General features: G+C 39.6%; 1 protein-coding gene across 1 annotated transcript in view; it reads right to left on the bottom strand.

Moving 5' to 3' along the window:
* Positions 1-15,964, bottom strand: part of SLC49A4 (solute carrier family 49 member 4) — a 75,008-nt gene that overhangs the window by 16,535 nt on the left and 42,509 nt on the right. Inside the window, exons 5-7 of the mRNA XM_068138993.1 lie at positions 11,284-11,392; positions 10,607-10,674; positions 5,537-5,664 (exon numbers count right to left, since the gene is read on the bottom strand). Coding sequence (XP_067995094.1) covers positions 5,537-5,664; positions 10,607-10,674; positions 11,284-11,392 — 305 coding nt within the window. The remainder of the gene's footprint in view (positions 1-5,536; positions 5,665-10,606; positions 10,675-11,283; positions 11,393-15,964) is intronic.

Raw genomic sequence — 15,964 nt, 5'->3', positions numbered from 1 at the left:
ATTTACAGGAACAAAAAACACAATACAAGAGGATGTCCCTGTAGTGCACGTTTATAACATCAATATGTTTCATTGCCTGGATTTCCATTCCAGCATGCACTGATCAAATTCTTATTTCATGATACAGTTATGAAAGTAACCAAAAATCTGATCAAATCGTATTTGTTCTATATACTTCCCAAGAGGAAAAAGCAAGTAGAACTTGCTTTGAAAGCGCAGTATTCACTTTGGAAAACTAAAAAGTGAAAGAAATTACTGAGTGAGCCTGGGGGAGGCTAGAAATCACACAATATTTGAGACTTGCTATCAAGGGGTATTGAAAAGTTGCCAGATTTATACTCATCCCTGAAATGTGCCTCCCAAATTTCAAGCACGGTACACTACTTAACACTGGAGGTTTTAACTGTTTTGAAATAAAACCTTTAAATTATTTCTTCTTTAAGCTTTTTTCTCTCTGTGGATTTACAGGAAGCCTTCAGGAAGACAGAGGTCATTATTCCCACCTTATGAGTGAGAAAAGCACAACAGGAGCAGGGGTAATGATTGGCGCACCAAGCACAAGCAGGTGAACGCTGAAGCGAGAAACAGAAATGTTTTTAGGACGCTGTTTTACCCACTGGGCCCCTCGGCCTTACACTCAAACACATCTTGTTTATAGTAAAGAAATTAAACTCAAAAGAATAAAACCAATCAGTTTTAAATCATTAACAGCCCTCTTTCACAATGCTGTGCTCTGTAGATGAGGACAGGGAGACGGATGTGTTTGTAACATTCAATCTGTTGAACCTGAAAATAAAATGTAGGCTGCTTAACCTAAATATAGTCATCAACGCACGGAGCTTGCCATCGCATTTGGAGTATCTGCAATGTAGCACTAAAATACACTTTGTAAAGCAAAATTCTGCTGAATGTGCTCATAAATATTAGAATATTCTTGATATGCTGTGCTGAAAACATTCCATCTGAGCTTCAAGCAACTAGAGTTGCATATCAATTTTTGGAAAATGCCAGTATTTGTACCCAGAGACACAACCAGCAATACAAAGTGGCAAGATACTGAGACTGGCATTACAATGGCTTACGCAATTGTTTTGGGTCAGAGTATCCCATTGTACATAAATTCACATAATGAAGCTCAGAACAAAGCAAACTAACAATGGACTTGGCACAGAGCAACAGATCAGCAGCTGCATTGGGAATTCAATGGAAAAAACTATTTTAATGCTCAATGCGTACATAAAGTTGTCTCTGAAACTTGCTGAAAAATGCAAATAATATACATTAAAATTAAAATGTCTTAAAAGAAAATTCCAGCTTGCTTAAAATGTAAGCTGATTCCAGAATCAAGGGTTTTCAAGAGCTGTGATTAGCTGATGAGAGGTGTGGTAGACGGATGATACAGTAGCTGTGATGGTACTATATCATTATTACCTTCCTTGCCCTTTCCTCCTCCCCCCCTCAAGAAAAACCCCACAACAAACAGTTATAGTTTCAAACATGACTCCAAATACATTTTGTATAAAATCTTTTGGAAAATTTATGAAGAAGCCAGGAAGTTATAGAAAGCTTGTATTGCTCTGCGGCAGAAGGAAAAACAGTGTATTATGATAATGCAGAGCAATGCAGGCATTACACAGTACAAACAATGCTAAACAGCATCATTTAAAGGAAACACAAAGCAGTCATTGATTTTTAATATCTGCATTAAAGGTCCCCATTCCAAGTAATTCCATTTTGCAGGAAATATCTTTAGCTGATGTGCCTATTTACAAGGCATTAAGAGAGTATTACACAAACAAGTGCAGGAAAAACACATTTTGCTCTGACCATTTTTTTTTGGAAGTATAATTCCTTCCCTCAATATTTAAACCAGACATTACCACAACTGCTACAAAGAATACTGATTAAAGGAGAGGAGGCCTTTGTTTGTATTTTAAAGACAAGTCTTCAGAGATATTTTTCCCCCTCCCCTTTCCTTTAGGGTATCAGGCCAAACTCATCTTTTCAGCATTTCAAAAGCCTGCTTGCAGGTAAACATTCCCACCTGAGTGCTTACTCTGGAGACCAGGTGAGAGAGAGGAAGAGGATTTTCAGAAGAGGAGAATAAGCATGGATGCCACACAATATTTGCGAGCTAATGGGAAAAACAAAGTATTTTTGGACCTGGGGAAATCACTGGTAAGGTCTACCTATGTGAACTACATTTGTGAATCAAGCAGCTGCCAAATGAGATGAAGTGGATGATGATGTTCTCTAACTAGCCTTCACCTAAATGCATGCCCTAAATTCTGGGCCAGTACAAAGACTGCCATGAAGCATCTTGCTTCCTCATCAAAATGACTATCCTGTCCCATGGAGTCTATCAGGTCATGTGCATATTTTAGCAGTTTCCAGGTATGACTGCAGATGCAATGCTTATGGTTTTGTAGGGCAACAGTAACTTGCTCAAGAGAACCACATCAGAGGCAAAGAAAGAGAAGAGGGGAAAGGCCCTCACAAAATGGGAGCTAGTCAGTTGAATTGGGAAAACCTCCTTGCAAGAACAAATGTACACCCCCACAAGATTCCATAACAGTCAGTTTTGAACTCAGCTTGCTTTAACCTCAACATTTGAATGAGCCTGAGATTGTGGACCAAGATTCATCCCTGGCTTTATAGCAGTACTAACACTTCTGTTTCTTGCTACTAGACGAGTTAGCTGAGGAGCTCATCAACCTTGTGGCAACATCCAACCACGCTGCCCTCAATAACACAAGAATCCTTGCTTTGCAGCAGGTGTTCAGTGATGCCTGCAAAGTAGCTCTGGAATACAAAGCATTACATGGACCTCTCAATAAAAAATAAGAGAAGATAAAAAAGAAAGAAAGAGGAGAAAAAAAGGAGAAAAAGGAAAGCCTCCCACAAGGATAGCTGCTGTTGTTTTGCACATCTTCCAGCTCTACAAAAACACTCAGTATAACCAACTGAAAGTCCACTGTCAGTACTGGTCCACTGAGTCTGTGGAATGACTTCCACCTTAACAAGCTACCTCAAATCACATCCTACAGCTGCCAGGCAATGGCCTGCATTTCACTTGCTACATTTATACTCTTGATATACTCTACGTCTCAAACTTTTAATTAAAAAGAAGGAAAAAAAAGTTCATCCAAATCAATTCAAATGTACCATTTCCCCCAATTACTGTGGAATGCAGAGGTCATCATCATATTGCATCATTACATTGAGGAATAATCTAGCATGAAGTCCTATAAATTAGCTTAAATGGCTTGTGTGTTTTCATCCATAAAAGCATATTTCATGAAGATACAGCAATGCTTTTCTGTGTACAAGGAGCTAAATTGAACAGGCGCATTACATCTATTTTATCTGAACTTTAATGAGAAAAGGCTGGCAGGAACCCTGCCTCTGCCTATCCACAGAGTTTAAACATTATACCACAGAAGAAAAAAAAGAGATCTTATTTGGAGGCTGCACATTAGGCCCTGATGCTTTAGATTGCCCTTTTTTTTGAGGAATGTACCATATTGCTGGCATTTGTACTCAAAACAAACTTGTGTTTTATAGAAAAGGGTTCAACATTTACAATGACGTGTATATATATATATATATAAGAACAGCAGACAGAAAACTCTAACATACAGTTCACAACTCAACTGAGGAATTATTCATTTAAAAAGAACACCCCCAGGGAGGAGGCAACCACACCCTCCCCCTGGGCAGCCTATTCCAGAGTCCCGCCACCCTTGCATTGAAGAACTTCTTCCTAATATCCAGTCTAAACCTACTCTCCCTCAGCTTCAAACCATTCCTCCTAGTCCTGTTTCTAGACACCCTTATGAAAAGTCCCTCTCCAGCCTTCCTGTAGGATCCCTTCACATATTGGAAGGCACCTATAAACTCCCCCTGAAGTATTTACAGTCTGAATAACCCCAGCTCCCTCAGTTATCCTCGCAGCACAGGTGTTCCAGCTCTTGGATAGTCTTTCTGGCCCTCCTCTGGAATTGCTCCAACAGCTTTGTGTGCTTCTTCTGCTGGGGACACCAGAACTGGACACAGTATTCAAGGTGGGGTCTCACAAGAACAGAGTAAAAGGGAAGAATCACCTCTCTTGACTGGCTGGCCACACTCCTAGAGCCTATGTTGCATGTGGAGTTCTTTACAACAACATAAAATCAAAGAGAACTCCATCATTGAAATCACCCTGCTTCCTACTTGTGCATAGACTCAAAGGGACATTTCTCTGTAGCATCAGAGGACAGTGTTTACCTTACTGCAGGCTCGCAGTGAAGAAGCAGGCAGGTACAAGAAATAAGGGTTCATTTTAGATTGGATGGGAAGCATAGTCATTTGGTATGAAACCATGAAACCTATTTATTGATTAAAGTACATTTTATTTCAGCAATTTAAAAGAAAAAAGTTCAAAATTTCCAGATGAACTTGACCTATCCATCCAGATGGTGTTTCTCCTGAATTGATCATGTATTTCAATTTGGTTTGGTTTATATATATATATATATATATATATTCACTTTGGTTTATAGTTGTGACACACACAATGCACCAAGGATGCTTACTGAACTCAAAGTTAATTTGAGTCAAAGAGTATTTTACATACCCTCCACACCAAGCTCTTTATTAAAAAGGGGGGAAGGGGGAGGAAGTTTTCATTTCTTCTGTAATAAACTTGCCTATAAACAAAAGATGGCACTTTAGGTAAAATGGATTTACAGAATTCTCTAATAAATATTTTTTTAAATCTTTCAACAGCTTGCTCTTACTGTAACTCATTACTCTGCTGAAGGTCTTGAATCAAGGGTGCCACAGTCCTTGGTGAAGAGAGTAAAGTGGAAGGCAGATTTTTAAGAATTAAGCAGCACTAATTTTCAACTACGTGTACAGCTTGCTGGCAGCTTGAGTACACCCCTAAGCTTTTCCCTCCACTCTTGCCAACAACATTCTTCCTTCATCTTTTTGAGGTGCAGCATGAGTTAATTTGGGGTGGGGAACTTTCCTGAACTTGCATGTAGTTGCAAAAAAAGAGGAGAGCTTAGTGCAGGAATAGTATTTTCAGCTACCTGAGTCTATGGGTTACTTGGCTGAACTGCTCACTACGTGTTTCCAATAACCAATGTTAAGTTTCAAATGCCAAAATTCCAAGACATGTCACTCTTTCTTACATGCAATGCTACTCTGTTATCTGATTCTTTTTGGTTTATTTCTCCTCTTTGTTAGTTTTAAAACACTCAAACCAGTAAAACCCTCCATCCCCCAAAATCAAAGTTTTAAATGTATATTCTGGGCTCTTATTACTAAGTTTTGTTAGCTTTTAATCTTTTTATGGAGTTATGCGAAGCTGGAAAACATATTTCAGATTCAATAGGTTTTCTAAGCCTCTTTTTTTTGTGTGTGTGTATCTTGGCAGAACTACTGTGCTACTAAAGATACCAACTGGCTTAAAATACACTTGATTTAAGACTGCAAATATTTGCCTGCAATACCACTTATGAATAATAGGAATTAAAATAACTGTTGATACCTGTGGTTAAAGGCAGATGAGTGACACTAGTTAGGCAGGTGAGAGTGAACCAGGTTGATGCTAATGTTGCTCCAGATAAAAGCAGCAGCAGTATAAACTTCAGCATGCCCCTGATAAAATCTGCAAATCTAAAATAAAAGCACACATCAGAGCAGAACGAATGCTGATTTTCATATTATTTGAATGTGATGCTTGACAATTAATTCAGTATATTCTCATTAAACATTGTGGAGACTACAAAAAAAAAAAACCAATTTTAAAATGTTTTTTCATTTTCAGAAATAGAACAAAGGCATTTTTATGAAATGGGGGTATTTCCAGCTGTCAAGCTGAAGAGCAATGGATTTCTTAGCTGCCACAAAACAACCACCAAACCAGAACAATTCTCAAGGCAAACAATTGAAAACACTTGGTATACAGGAAGGTTTATTTTTCCCCTGCATTTGTTGGACACAACATCATGCTACTACTTACATTGCTGTTCTGTCAGTGTTTGCCAGTCTCCCTTGGCAGACACACCACTCAATTAGCATATGAGGAGGCTGCTGCATTTCATTCAAGACACAGTTAAGTGTTAAGATTCATTACTGTGGGAAATGACAAAACTCCAAATACCACAATCACTAAATCAAAGATGACAAGGAACAGCTTCTGAAGCCCTGGATTCAACAGATAGGAAACTCCTGGTGGCTTAGGCAAAGCAGGAAGCCTTCACACAGGTGGTCACTCTGCTGGTGGCTCTTTTGGGTTAAAACATTCCAGAACCCAAGTGCTCAGTGCCACACCTCTCCTACACACGCCCCACTAGCCGTCTTGGGGAGGACACCCCTACATGTCCTTGGGTAGTCTGGCTGATATACAGAGGAAAATATGATCTTTATACCACCTGGTGGTACAATTACTTTTTTCATCTTTTTTCCTTTTTCTTTCAAGGAGACAGAATGCAACCCAGCAGTGCTCACATGGCATAATCATCAGTGTGACTGCTCTTTTCAAAAGGGATTTCATCACAGCTACTAAAGAGAGATGTATTAGAAAAGGCAATGTCATTTACCACTAGCAATTTTCTGTAATATTCTGCTTAGGAGATGTGATTTTGGGCTACACAGGTTAGGTATGCATGTCTTAAGAACACCTTCTGCCTTCGTAGCCTTCTGCTTTGATTCAGCTAATGGCAGTGCAATCCACCTAGGTTGATCCATGATGAAATCTGTCCGTTTGTCAGCTTACTTTACCTTCTGTGCCCTGACAGAGATCATTGTACAGGCAGATACTTGATACCTCACATGATAAAACAGATAATGCTACCAACATTCTGAGAACTAGAAATCTCAGCTCCACAAGCACCATAAGAGATGTATGAGCAAATAAATCCCCCCCAAGCCTCCACCCCACTTCTTTTCTCTTATTTTGATACTCCCTGTGCTTTAATTCCACACTGAATTTAGCAGTGAGTAGGTCAATACACAGCAGTGGAAGATCAATGTTGCATATAATCTTAAAAGTTTATGACTGCAGTGTTCAAGTGGCTTATACATTAATCTCCAATAATCAGAGGTTAGCTGCTACTGTGGTTTGGGTTTTTTTCTCTGACAATCCAAATCGAGCAGTCAGGATCACCTCTTCTCAGTGCTTTTTCCAGTTTCTTTAATTATTCTTTGGGATCACAGGGGTCAAAATCAGCAATTCTAAAAGCTTCTCAGAAGCATCTCAAAGTACAAACTTTTGACTTCTTCCACAGAATCCCTGCTTTGCCTCCAGCAAACACCACCACTATTCCCTCTCCTTACAGGCAAGACTACTTAAGTACCTGTTCCACTTAGTGAAATACAGTGTGAGAAATATTTGCCTTCAGGGAAGGACATTCACAGACAACATGTCTGGAAGGGATCTCCAGGAGGTTCTCTGTCTCTATCCTCCCACCAGGAATATGTAAGGGTGGGAGGGTGATATGCAACTAAACCGTTCAAGATAGTTAAGTGGAACAAGATCTACCTTTACTGCACAGCTGTGACTCTTTCTGACAAAGATCCTGGTTTGAACATTAGTGGTAGCAGTGTACCTCAAGGAGCTCTCAGATATCACAGGACTACAAAAGGGTCAGGTACAAACTTAAAGTTTTATGTAGTTATGGAAGTCAACCAGCAAAAAAAAAAAAGGGGCGGGGGGGAAATAACAGACTGAACTTGGTAACTGAAGGGCTTCTGCTTCTTGTCTGATTACAGAAGAAGAAAGAAGACTGTAAATGTAGTCAACTCTTCAGAACACTTGCTTCAATCAAAAAAGGAGAAAAAAAATTACATTTTTATCCTCTGACCCAGTAGCTGCTCTCAAAGCTCTCTGTTCTAATTCCTTCTTCATCATCTAGCGTATAAGGAGACGTCTGCATGTGCTGAAAAGCCAAAAAAGTAGGCACACCAGGAGAGAAGGTGTATGTACTAATGTAGAGACAGATCTGAGCCCACTGATGGCAACAGTCTCTTGTACCCCAGCAAACCCAGCTCTAGGCTGGATCCTATAGTTACAGTCACAAACCTGAGTTGCTGACAACACTGTTGCTCAGGAAATTACCACCACATCATAAAGTTTCAATATTTGGCAGGTGGCAAAACTGAGTTGTGGTTGACAGTCTCAGATCTATGATTATTAGCAAATGTGGAGAGGAAAAAAAACAACCTAAAATTTAGAGAATAGATTTCCATGTAATGATATGGATGTTACTCTTTGACACTGCCTTTCTTCAAACCAGTATCGTCTGAAAGCTGCCAGCAAAGGGTACAGCACCTGCCAGCTGCCCAAAACAGCCCAGGCATTTAGATTATAAAAATGCATCACACAAATTATCTACACATATCTAAGCTCATGGCTACTGGGACAGCAGTGGGTGGAAAGCAGGAGGATTTATGTATTGTGGTGAGGAAAACTTGTACTATTTTAAAAATTAGGTAAGCAAATTTCCAAACTATGCACTACTTTAAATGCAGATGATTTAACACCTACTGTCATGTGCAAGATCTAATGCTCCAGGGCAAGGCTCAGGTTGCTACAACTCTAAATGGTAGAATCTACAATGACAAAAGTGCAAGGAGCAAATTCCTAGCCTGCCCCAATTTTGCTCTGATAAATTAGCAAGAAGAAAAAAGAAAAGAGAAAAAGAAAGGGAAAAACAAAAGGAGAGAGGGGGAAAGTAAGGAAAAAACCCAACCAAAATCCAACAGCTTCTTGAGAAGTGGTTAAAGGACAGAGCTGCTTGCTTGGAAATTCACAGTTCTGACACTGAAATACATCAACTTGTCAGCCTTGACAAGAATCATTACTTAATTTTCCTAATTACAACTTTCAGCAGATTACAGTCAGACTCGTCATTGATTCAGCTCTACACAGATAAATGCTGAATAGGCCTAGGAGAGGGAGTCATCCATCAGGAGTGACAAATAACCTCCTCCCTCCCTTTCTGTGTGCAAACCCTCCCATTTGAACTGTGTATCACCCAAGTTAGAAAGACATATTTGGAGACAGACTGTTGGTATTTTTTAGATTTATTCAAAAGCTAAGAGGTGAATACTACATAATCCCAGTAGTCAGCCAGGTCTGACATCAGTTTTCAAGCAGTTAAAGAGACTGGCAGCACTTCCTGAAACTTAACCCAGGCAATATAGTAAATAAATGAATCTACCATAAAGACTGAGATTTGCATGTTGGCATTGACTCAGCAGATTCTCTCCTAACAATGTTCAGTGAGCTGGCTAAAGGTGCCCCTCTACTATTGGAATGCTACAAATATACCAGAGATTAACTCATGATGGAAAACATTAAACCGGCACAGTACCCGCTTCAGCATGTAACCCACCGTGGCATCTGTATCATTTACAGAATTGGTTTTAAACATCTGCTTTTCCTGGTGAGGAAACCTCCTATCTGAGCTTAGCTATCAAAAGCAACTCTCTTTAGAGGAAATCGGAGTGTGAACTTTGTTTCAATAAAGTCCTTTGGCCAGCATCTGGAACAGATGGGAGGGAAGCGCTTATTTCTTTTCCCTAGGTCAGGACTTGTTCCCTCTCTCTCATCCCAGTTGCTAGGCAGCTTGCAAAATGTCAGGATGAGAAACCTCACTTTTCTTTATGCATTGATGATGCACAGCAAGTAAAAGAAGCGAGCTACAATTTCTGTGCTAAAAAGATGCCTTTCTGGGTCCATAATCCCACAATGACTGCAACAATGACAGATCCCTGCTCTTGTGCTAAACTCATTTCAGAACTGGAATCTATAGAGTGGACATAGAGAAGCCAGAACAATGCCTAGATATCCTGATGCAAGGGCAACACGTGATTTGTTTTAATCAGTTTTATAAACTTGCTGCCCAAGTACCTCCTGAGAGAATTTCTCTGTCTTCCCCTGTCACTTTTTTTAAAGGAGATCTCAGTGAAGGAAAAGCAGCAGCTGTTTGGAAGGGCAATCTGTCTCTTGCTGGTCTGCTCTCCATGTCATCAGCATTCACAATGGCCAGAGTTAGTTGTGTTTGGATATATAAAAAGCCTACCATATATGTACTATGCTATACCCCACAGAAGTACAGCAAAAATAGGCCATATGGGAATCCTGGCCAAAACAGGCCCAGACCAATTGCTCTGTGGATAAATGCAACGTATTTGTGGGTAGGCTGCCTGTGCTACATTCCCAGTATCCCTTTGAGAATCAATATGCCCAAAAGTGTTGATGGAAGGAGACAGACACTAATTTCCTCAATGATTTCCAAATACGCTGCAACAGATTCTCCCTCATACTAGGCAGTTTAATTCACAAGAACTGTGTTTAGAAGGAGAATTCACACAGCACTTGTCATAGTGAACTGCCATATTGATGTATACACATGTGGAGTTCTCAACCCCAAGCAACCACTAACAAGGGATGTAGACATTATTGCGCTAAAAGAAACACACCATAATCCTAGAACACATTTTCCATTTCAGGTCTCTAGAAGACTGGAGAAAACAAGTTACATTATCAAAAGGATAAACTAAATGACAATCACAGTTGAAGAAACGGAGAAGAACCTGTAATTATCCTTACCTTGCCATTGCTATGCCAACAACACAACCTCCAACTATAGACCAAAATCCAATCCACCCTGCATCTACCTGACAGGGAAAACAAAAACAGAGAGAAATGTGTTAAAGCTGAGAAAATAAGGTAAGATATTACTTTGAAAATAAATGGTGTGCAGGAGCTGGAAACTGCTAGCAACAGCCCCCAACAACAATTTGAAGTATAAGGCTTTTTCTAGAACATTCAAAAGGAAATAAATTCACTAAAAGAAAGTATGATTAAATAACCAATGCCCTAAATAGGACCTCTCTTTATAGGTCTCAGTAACATCCTCTGGATTTTTGTAATACACTATCAAAAGCTTTAAAATCCTCTTCTCCTCCTCTGTCCTTTTCTATCTGGTAAACATTATTTTCTTTTACTAAAGCTGCAGCAGCCTACAATACTCCTGTTTGTTTACCTGCCTCTTCCTTCTCAGAAGGTGGACAGCTCTGCAAACACAGACTGCTGGTAGAGAGTCAGCAGGAAGAATGGTGACAATTTGGGATGCCAAACCTGTTGTTTATTTTGCTTAAACTTTCAGGATCCATATGTATTAATAGTGGCTTAAACACTAAAACTTGATACATTTGTATGCTAGTGCAAAATAAAAACATGCCACTTACAAAACAGCTGCTGATTATCAGTCAGGAGATACTTACTTGGCTTACATGAACTGGGGTTAATATCAAATCCAGAACACCAGACCAGCCAGAGAAAACACCCAGTGGTATAGCATACGCTAAAGCAATCATCAAGAATCGGAAATTGCTGTGAAAACAAAACACAAGCAATTAGCTGCAGCTTATAATAGAAATTGCACCACGATTACTTGCTAAAGTAAATTAAACCCTAAAATCTATGTTCTGCCCATCAAGAAAAAATAACAGAGGTCTGAAGAAGGAGTGAGCCAGGAAAACCAAGAAAGGTATCCAGCCATGTCACTCAAATTCCACTGGCTGAGACGTTATTGCCTTAGCACATAGTTCAAAGGCTTTTATAACATGCTGGGCTCATGTGTTTCTCATTTCCTCAAGCAATTCTTCCATCCATTTGCTTGGGCAATCTACTTAGCCTAAGTGTATTTTAGGAACAATAAGCATTAATTGAATTTTTAAAAGAACTTATTTCAAGGATAAACTCAGAGAGTCATACTTTTTGTACTGCACTTTTTAAATTATTTTTAAACAGTCTTATTTCTCTATTTTGGTGAAACACAGAAAGAGCTCTGAGAATGACATAGGTGCAGTTGCAGGAGTGGAAAATACTGAGAGCTTGAACTGTCAAAAAACAGAGACAAGTACAATATCCTGCTTTAAACAGTCAGTGTCTTTGCTTTTTTCTCCCAATTATTCATTATTCACTATTCAGTGAAGCTGAAGCAGTTAAAGCTGTGTCATCATCTTCATCATACACAGCTAAACAGGAGCTGGCAGACAAATACCACCCCTAAGCTCTCCCATCCACCGTAACTGCAAGCAAATGCACAATCTTTGCTAAGAGACATCCAACTTTTCCTGAAGAATGTTTCAATTTGAGGATAAAACCAGAAAATATACTTTGGACTGTGCAACAGTGATATTTTGAAGTGAAGAGACTTTTACCATGATTCCAAAGTTATCCCCTGGGATATCTGCATAGCCATGAAATGTGGCTCCCTCCATTCCCAAATAGTTTATACAAAATCAATCCTGATCAGTACCAGTTCCTTGGCGTGCAGCAGCAATTTGATACCAGAGCTACAAAACCCAGGAGGGAGAGAAAGAGCTTCAAATACTCTCCATAACATTCAGAGGGTTGCAGCTTACGCTGTTTTGCACACCAGCCAGCATTCAGCTTTTTTTTTTTTTTTGCACTGTTCTTTTTCACACATCCTCTTCTTGAATAACACATTTCTGTCACATGAACATATCCTCCTCTTTCAATATCATTCATGTCAGAATTATTTTTTAACACAAAGAAAAACAACTCCCAAACTTGCAGCTTTTCTGCACACTGCTTATATTTCTCTGAATGCTAAAGCTTTTGCTGTCTTTCTAACATTTTTTCCTCTCTCTAGAAGACTAGGATAAGACTACAGCCTATCCTGTATCCTCTTAATATCTCTTAAGGCAGATTTTCGGATGCTACTCCATATTATTTATGTAAAAGTTAATTCAACACCTGCAGAATAAATAAAAAGGAGAGTGTCCATTTTGCATGGATATTACATAGCCATGTTGTAGACTGCAAAGAGGAAAACAGTTTGAATGCACTCTTCCAAAATAATGCTTGCTCAATATTCAAAATCTTTGGCTATCTGAACATCATCTTTGTTAATCAGTTACTTTTGATGGGGCTGAATACTTCATAATCTACTTGACTGAGATGTCCTGTGGAATATTTGTCCTCTGTAACTCGAGCAACAAGAGAAACTGGCACGAGATGGCTGCTCTGTGCCACATCCAACTCCTAGTACCAATACCAGCATCATGACATCCTCTGCTGACAGGGCCTGCCACCATGTCTGGCCTTCAGAATAAAGAAGGTGACCAGGAGAAAGGGTGAATGGCAGTGACAAGGTGGCCACCAATCACCAGATGTCATTCTATGTCTTTGTCCAGCAATAGCTAGCACTGGCTACATTAATTGCTAAAGCTACTTGGAACACACATCTTGAGAAGCAGCCCAGCTTTTCAATGCTCCAGTCACTTGGATTTTTTTTTTTTCCAATTTTGCAATTGCTCCACTGAAAATAGAAAAATGTCCTGTCTGTCACACCATCAATTGGTGAACCCACGCTGTTTTCCATCCTAGCAGCCCTTATGACAGGGTATCAGCAGTAGCCTCTCCGTTAAACAATCCTGCTGGAATACAAATTGTCTTTTCCTGGTCTTTTTTTTTCCAGAAACATACTGAAAACCACTAGAATTTGTAACACACACTGGTTTGGAGGGGAGCCCCATCACTGTCAGAATAACTCTGACAGCACTTATTAACATGGGGGACACTCTTGAGCAGTTTTCATCACTGGATGGTGATGTCACATTAAAGCCTCATTAAATAAATAGTGATGCAAAAAAAAAAGAAAAGAAAAGGGCAAACCTTGTTATGAAGTTTCAAAAGTGCTTACATAGTCCCTTGAAAATATACAGGCATGTAATCAGCTAAAAGCATCTAATTACTTCAAAGCAAAAACCACAACACGTATTTTTAATACAGATTTGAAGACTTAGCAACTACTAGATTTGTTTGGTTCTTTTATGGAAATTTGTGGCATATTCTGAAATAAGATGGCATTTAAAAAAAAAAAAAAAAGTCATATCTGCTTCACCCAGGAAGCTGAGAAAGGGCACCATACTTTTTTCTAATGGAAATTCAAACTACACTTGTCACAGTGTGAGATAGACTGTTAAAAGATTTGGGCTTAGCTCCCAAACCATGACTAATCTATCGTCTCCCACTGCAGGCTGAGAGAGTTGGTATCTGGAGATAACTAGAGGTCAGCTAATCACTATAATCTGTCAGTAACAGGAGTCCTCCAAATGAGGAGGAAGACCCAAGTTCCTAAGAAAGTCCAAGAAACATGGCCTACAGGGGATGGCTGACCCTAGGAAGACAGGTGCAATATGACTCTGCAGGAAGCAATGTGTGAAGGTGACTGCTCAAGAGACTGAAGCATAAAAGAGTGTGGGAGTTGCAAATATGATAGAGCCCTTTGGCATCCAAAGAAAAAGGTCAATGACTTCACTGCTGAAGTTATGCTACACAGCTTTATTTTCAAGTAATAAAACTGCAGCCTTGGGGAGAGAAGAGGGAAATGCTGAACATTTCAATTCTCATGAGTGCATAGCTGCGTCAGCCCACCAGCTCACACATCCTAAATGCCTTACACACAGTTCTTATACCAGAGGGTAAGCCTGCAACAGGGGAAAATCATGATTTCCAGGTACTCATGAGTTGATTACCTTCAGCCTACACGCTGGCTCTCTGTGCCAAGAATTATGAAGCCTAGATTAGGCAAGCAATAGAGCTTAGAAGCCTAACAAGCCAGATGATGGATTTTTCTTGAAGCACGGCAGATACCATTTTCTTGTATAAAACTCCCTTGCTTGATGGATTGTTGCTGAAAGACACACCAAGATAAGTGGGTTTAATGATAAACTGTTGATTGTTTCATGTACAGAGGAATGAAGAAGTGCCTTCGATAAGGGGTAGCATGGAAGAATGCATAAAGACCAGAGGGAAGGGAGATATAATGATCTGACTGCATTTTAAAACACTTGGTTCTTAGAAATGCTGAAAGCTATGCTCCTTATTTAAGCATCCACCTTGTTAAGTTTCATTGACTGTGAACAGTAAGCCAGTTTTGCTGCTTTCCTCCTGACCTTACCAGTATCACAGGTCCACTGTTTACAACACTTTAAACAAGGAACCTAATAGTTATAAAGCTCTGTTATAAACAGAGTACTGTCAACAGAAATTTTGTATTTCACCTGCAGAGTCAGTTGCTGTTTGGATTGCTGTTCAACACATTTACAACGCAGCCCTCAGGCAGGGTCTCACTGCACACCAGCTTGGGTGCCTAACTGCATTATTGTGTGTGCTAAGTGGCCTTATGGGAATTGCTATTTCTTTAATATCCTGAGCAGGTCAATTTGCAGACTAACCAGCCAGCTGTACTCACACCTTCTCCCAACTGCCAGTCTGCTCCAGGATGAACATACACGATTAAGGTATCTTGTCAACTATTTACTCCTCTGAACTGAAACAAGACCCTCCAACAGCAAAAGAAAGAAAAATAATGACAAGAGATGAGTTGTTTTTGCTGGCTCTAAATACACTTTCAGAAAGTACAGCCCACAACAGGTCTGTAACTGCCTAAAGCTCCACAATTACCAAGTTTCAAGGAGGCCTTTATACATGGATTCGGCTCTTATCACTGTATCACCAAAGAAACAATTACAGCAAGAGTTCAAAAGTTCCCCAGTGAAGTCAGCGATACTCTGCACCATGACAGTGGTTCTTTTTTGCTCCAGGAAATTCACCTGTGCAATACCACATAGAGAGCACCAGCCTTCACAATTATTCAGCAGTAATAATACATCAGCTTTAGCGGTTTCTCTGAGATCTCTTTCCTATTACGTGAGACACTGTACAAACAACGAAGGGACACAGGATTATGTCTTACCAAAAAACCCAAGCGGAAGAAGCTGCAAAGCTGGAGGTGTCACTTTATAACCTTTTTTTTTTTTTTAATCTATAGATTTAGAAGAAACTAACTTTCCTTTGAACCTTCCAGAAACATATTTTAACATACAACTAATGAGATTTCATGTAACAGTTTCAAATAGTTTATTCATT

The sequence above is a fragment of the Melanerpes formicivorus genome, unplaced genomic scaffold (genome assembly GCF_026170545.1).
Source record: "Melanerpes formicivorus ecotype bairdi unplaced genomic scaffold, bMelFor1.0.p_v2 SCAF_5, whole genome shotgun sequence".
NCBI lineage: Eukaryota > Metazoa > Chordata > Aves > Piciformes > Picidae > Melanerpes > Melanerpes formicivorus.
The sequence above is the reverse complement of the archived record's forward strand: the minus strand, read 5'-3'. Positions and strand labels throughout refer to the sequence as shown.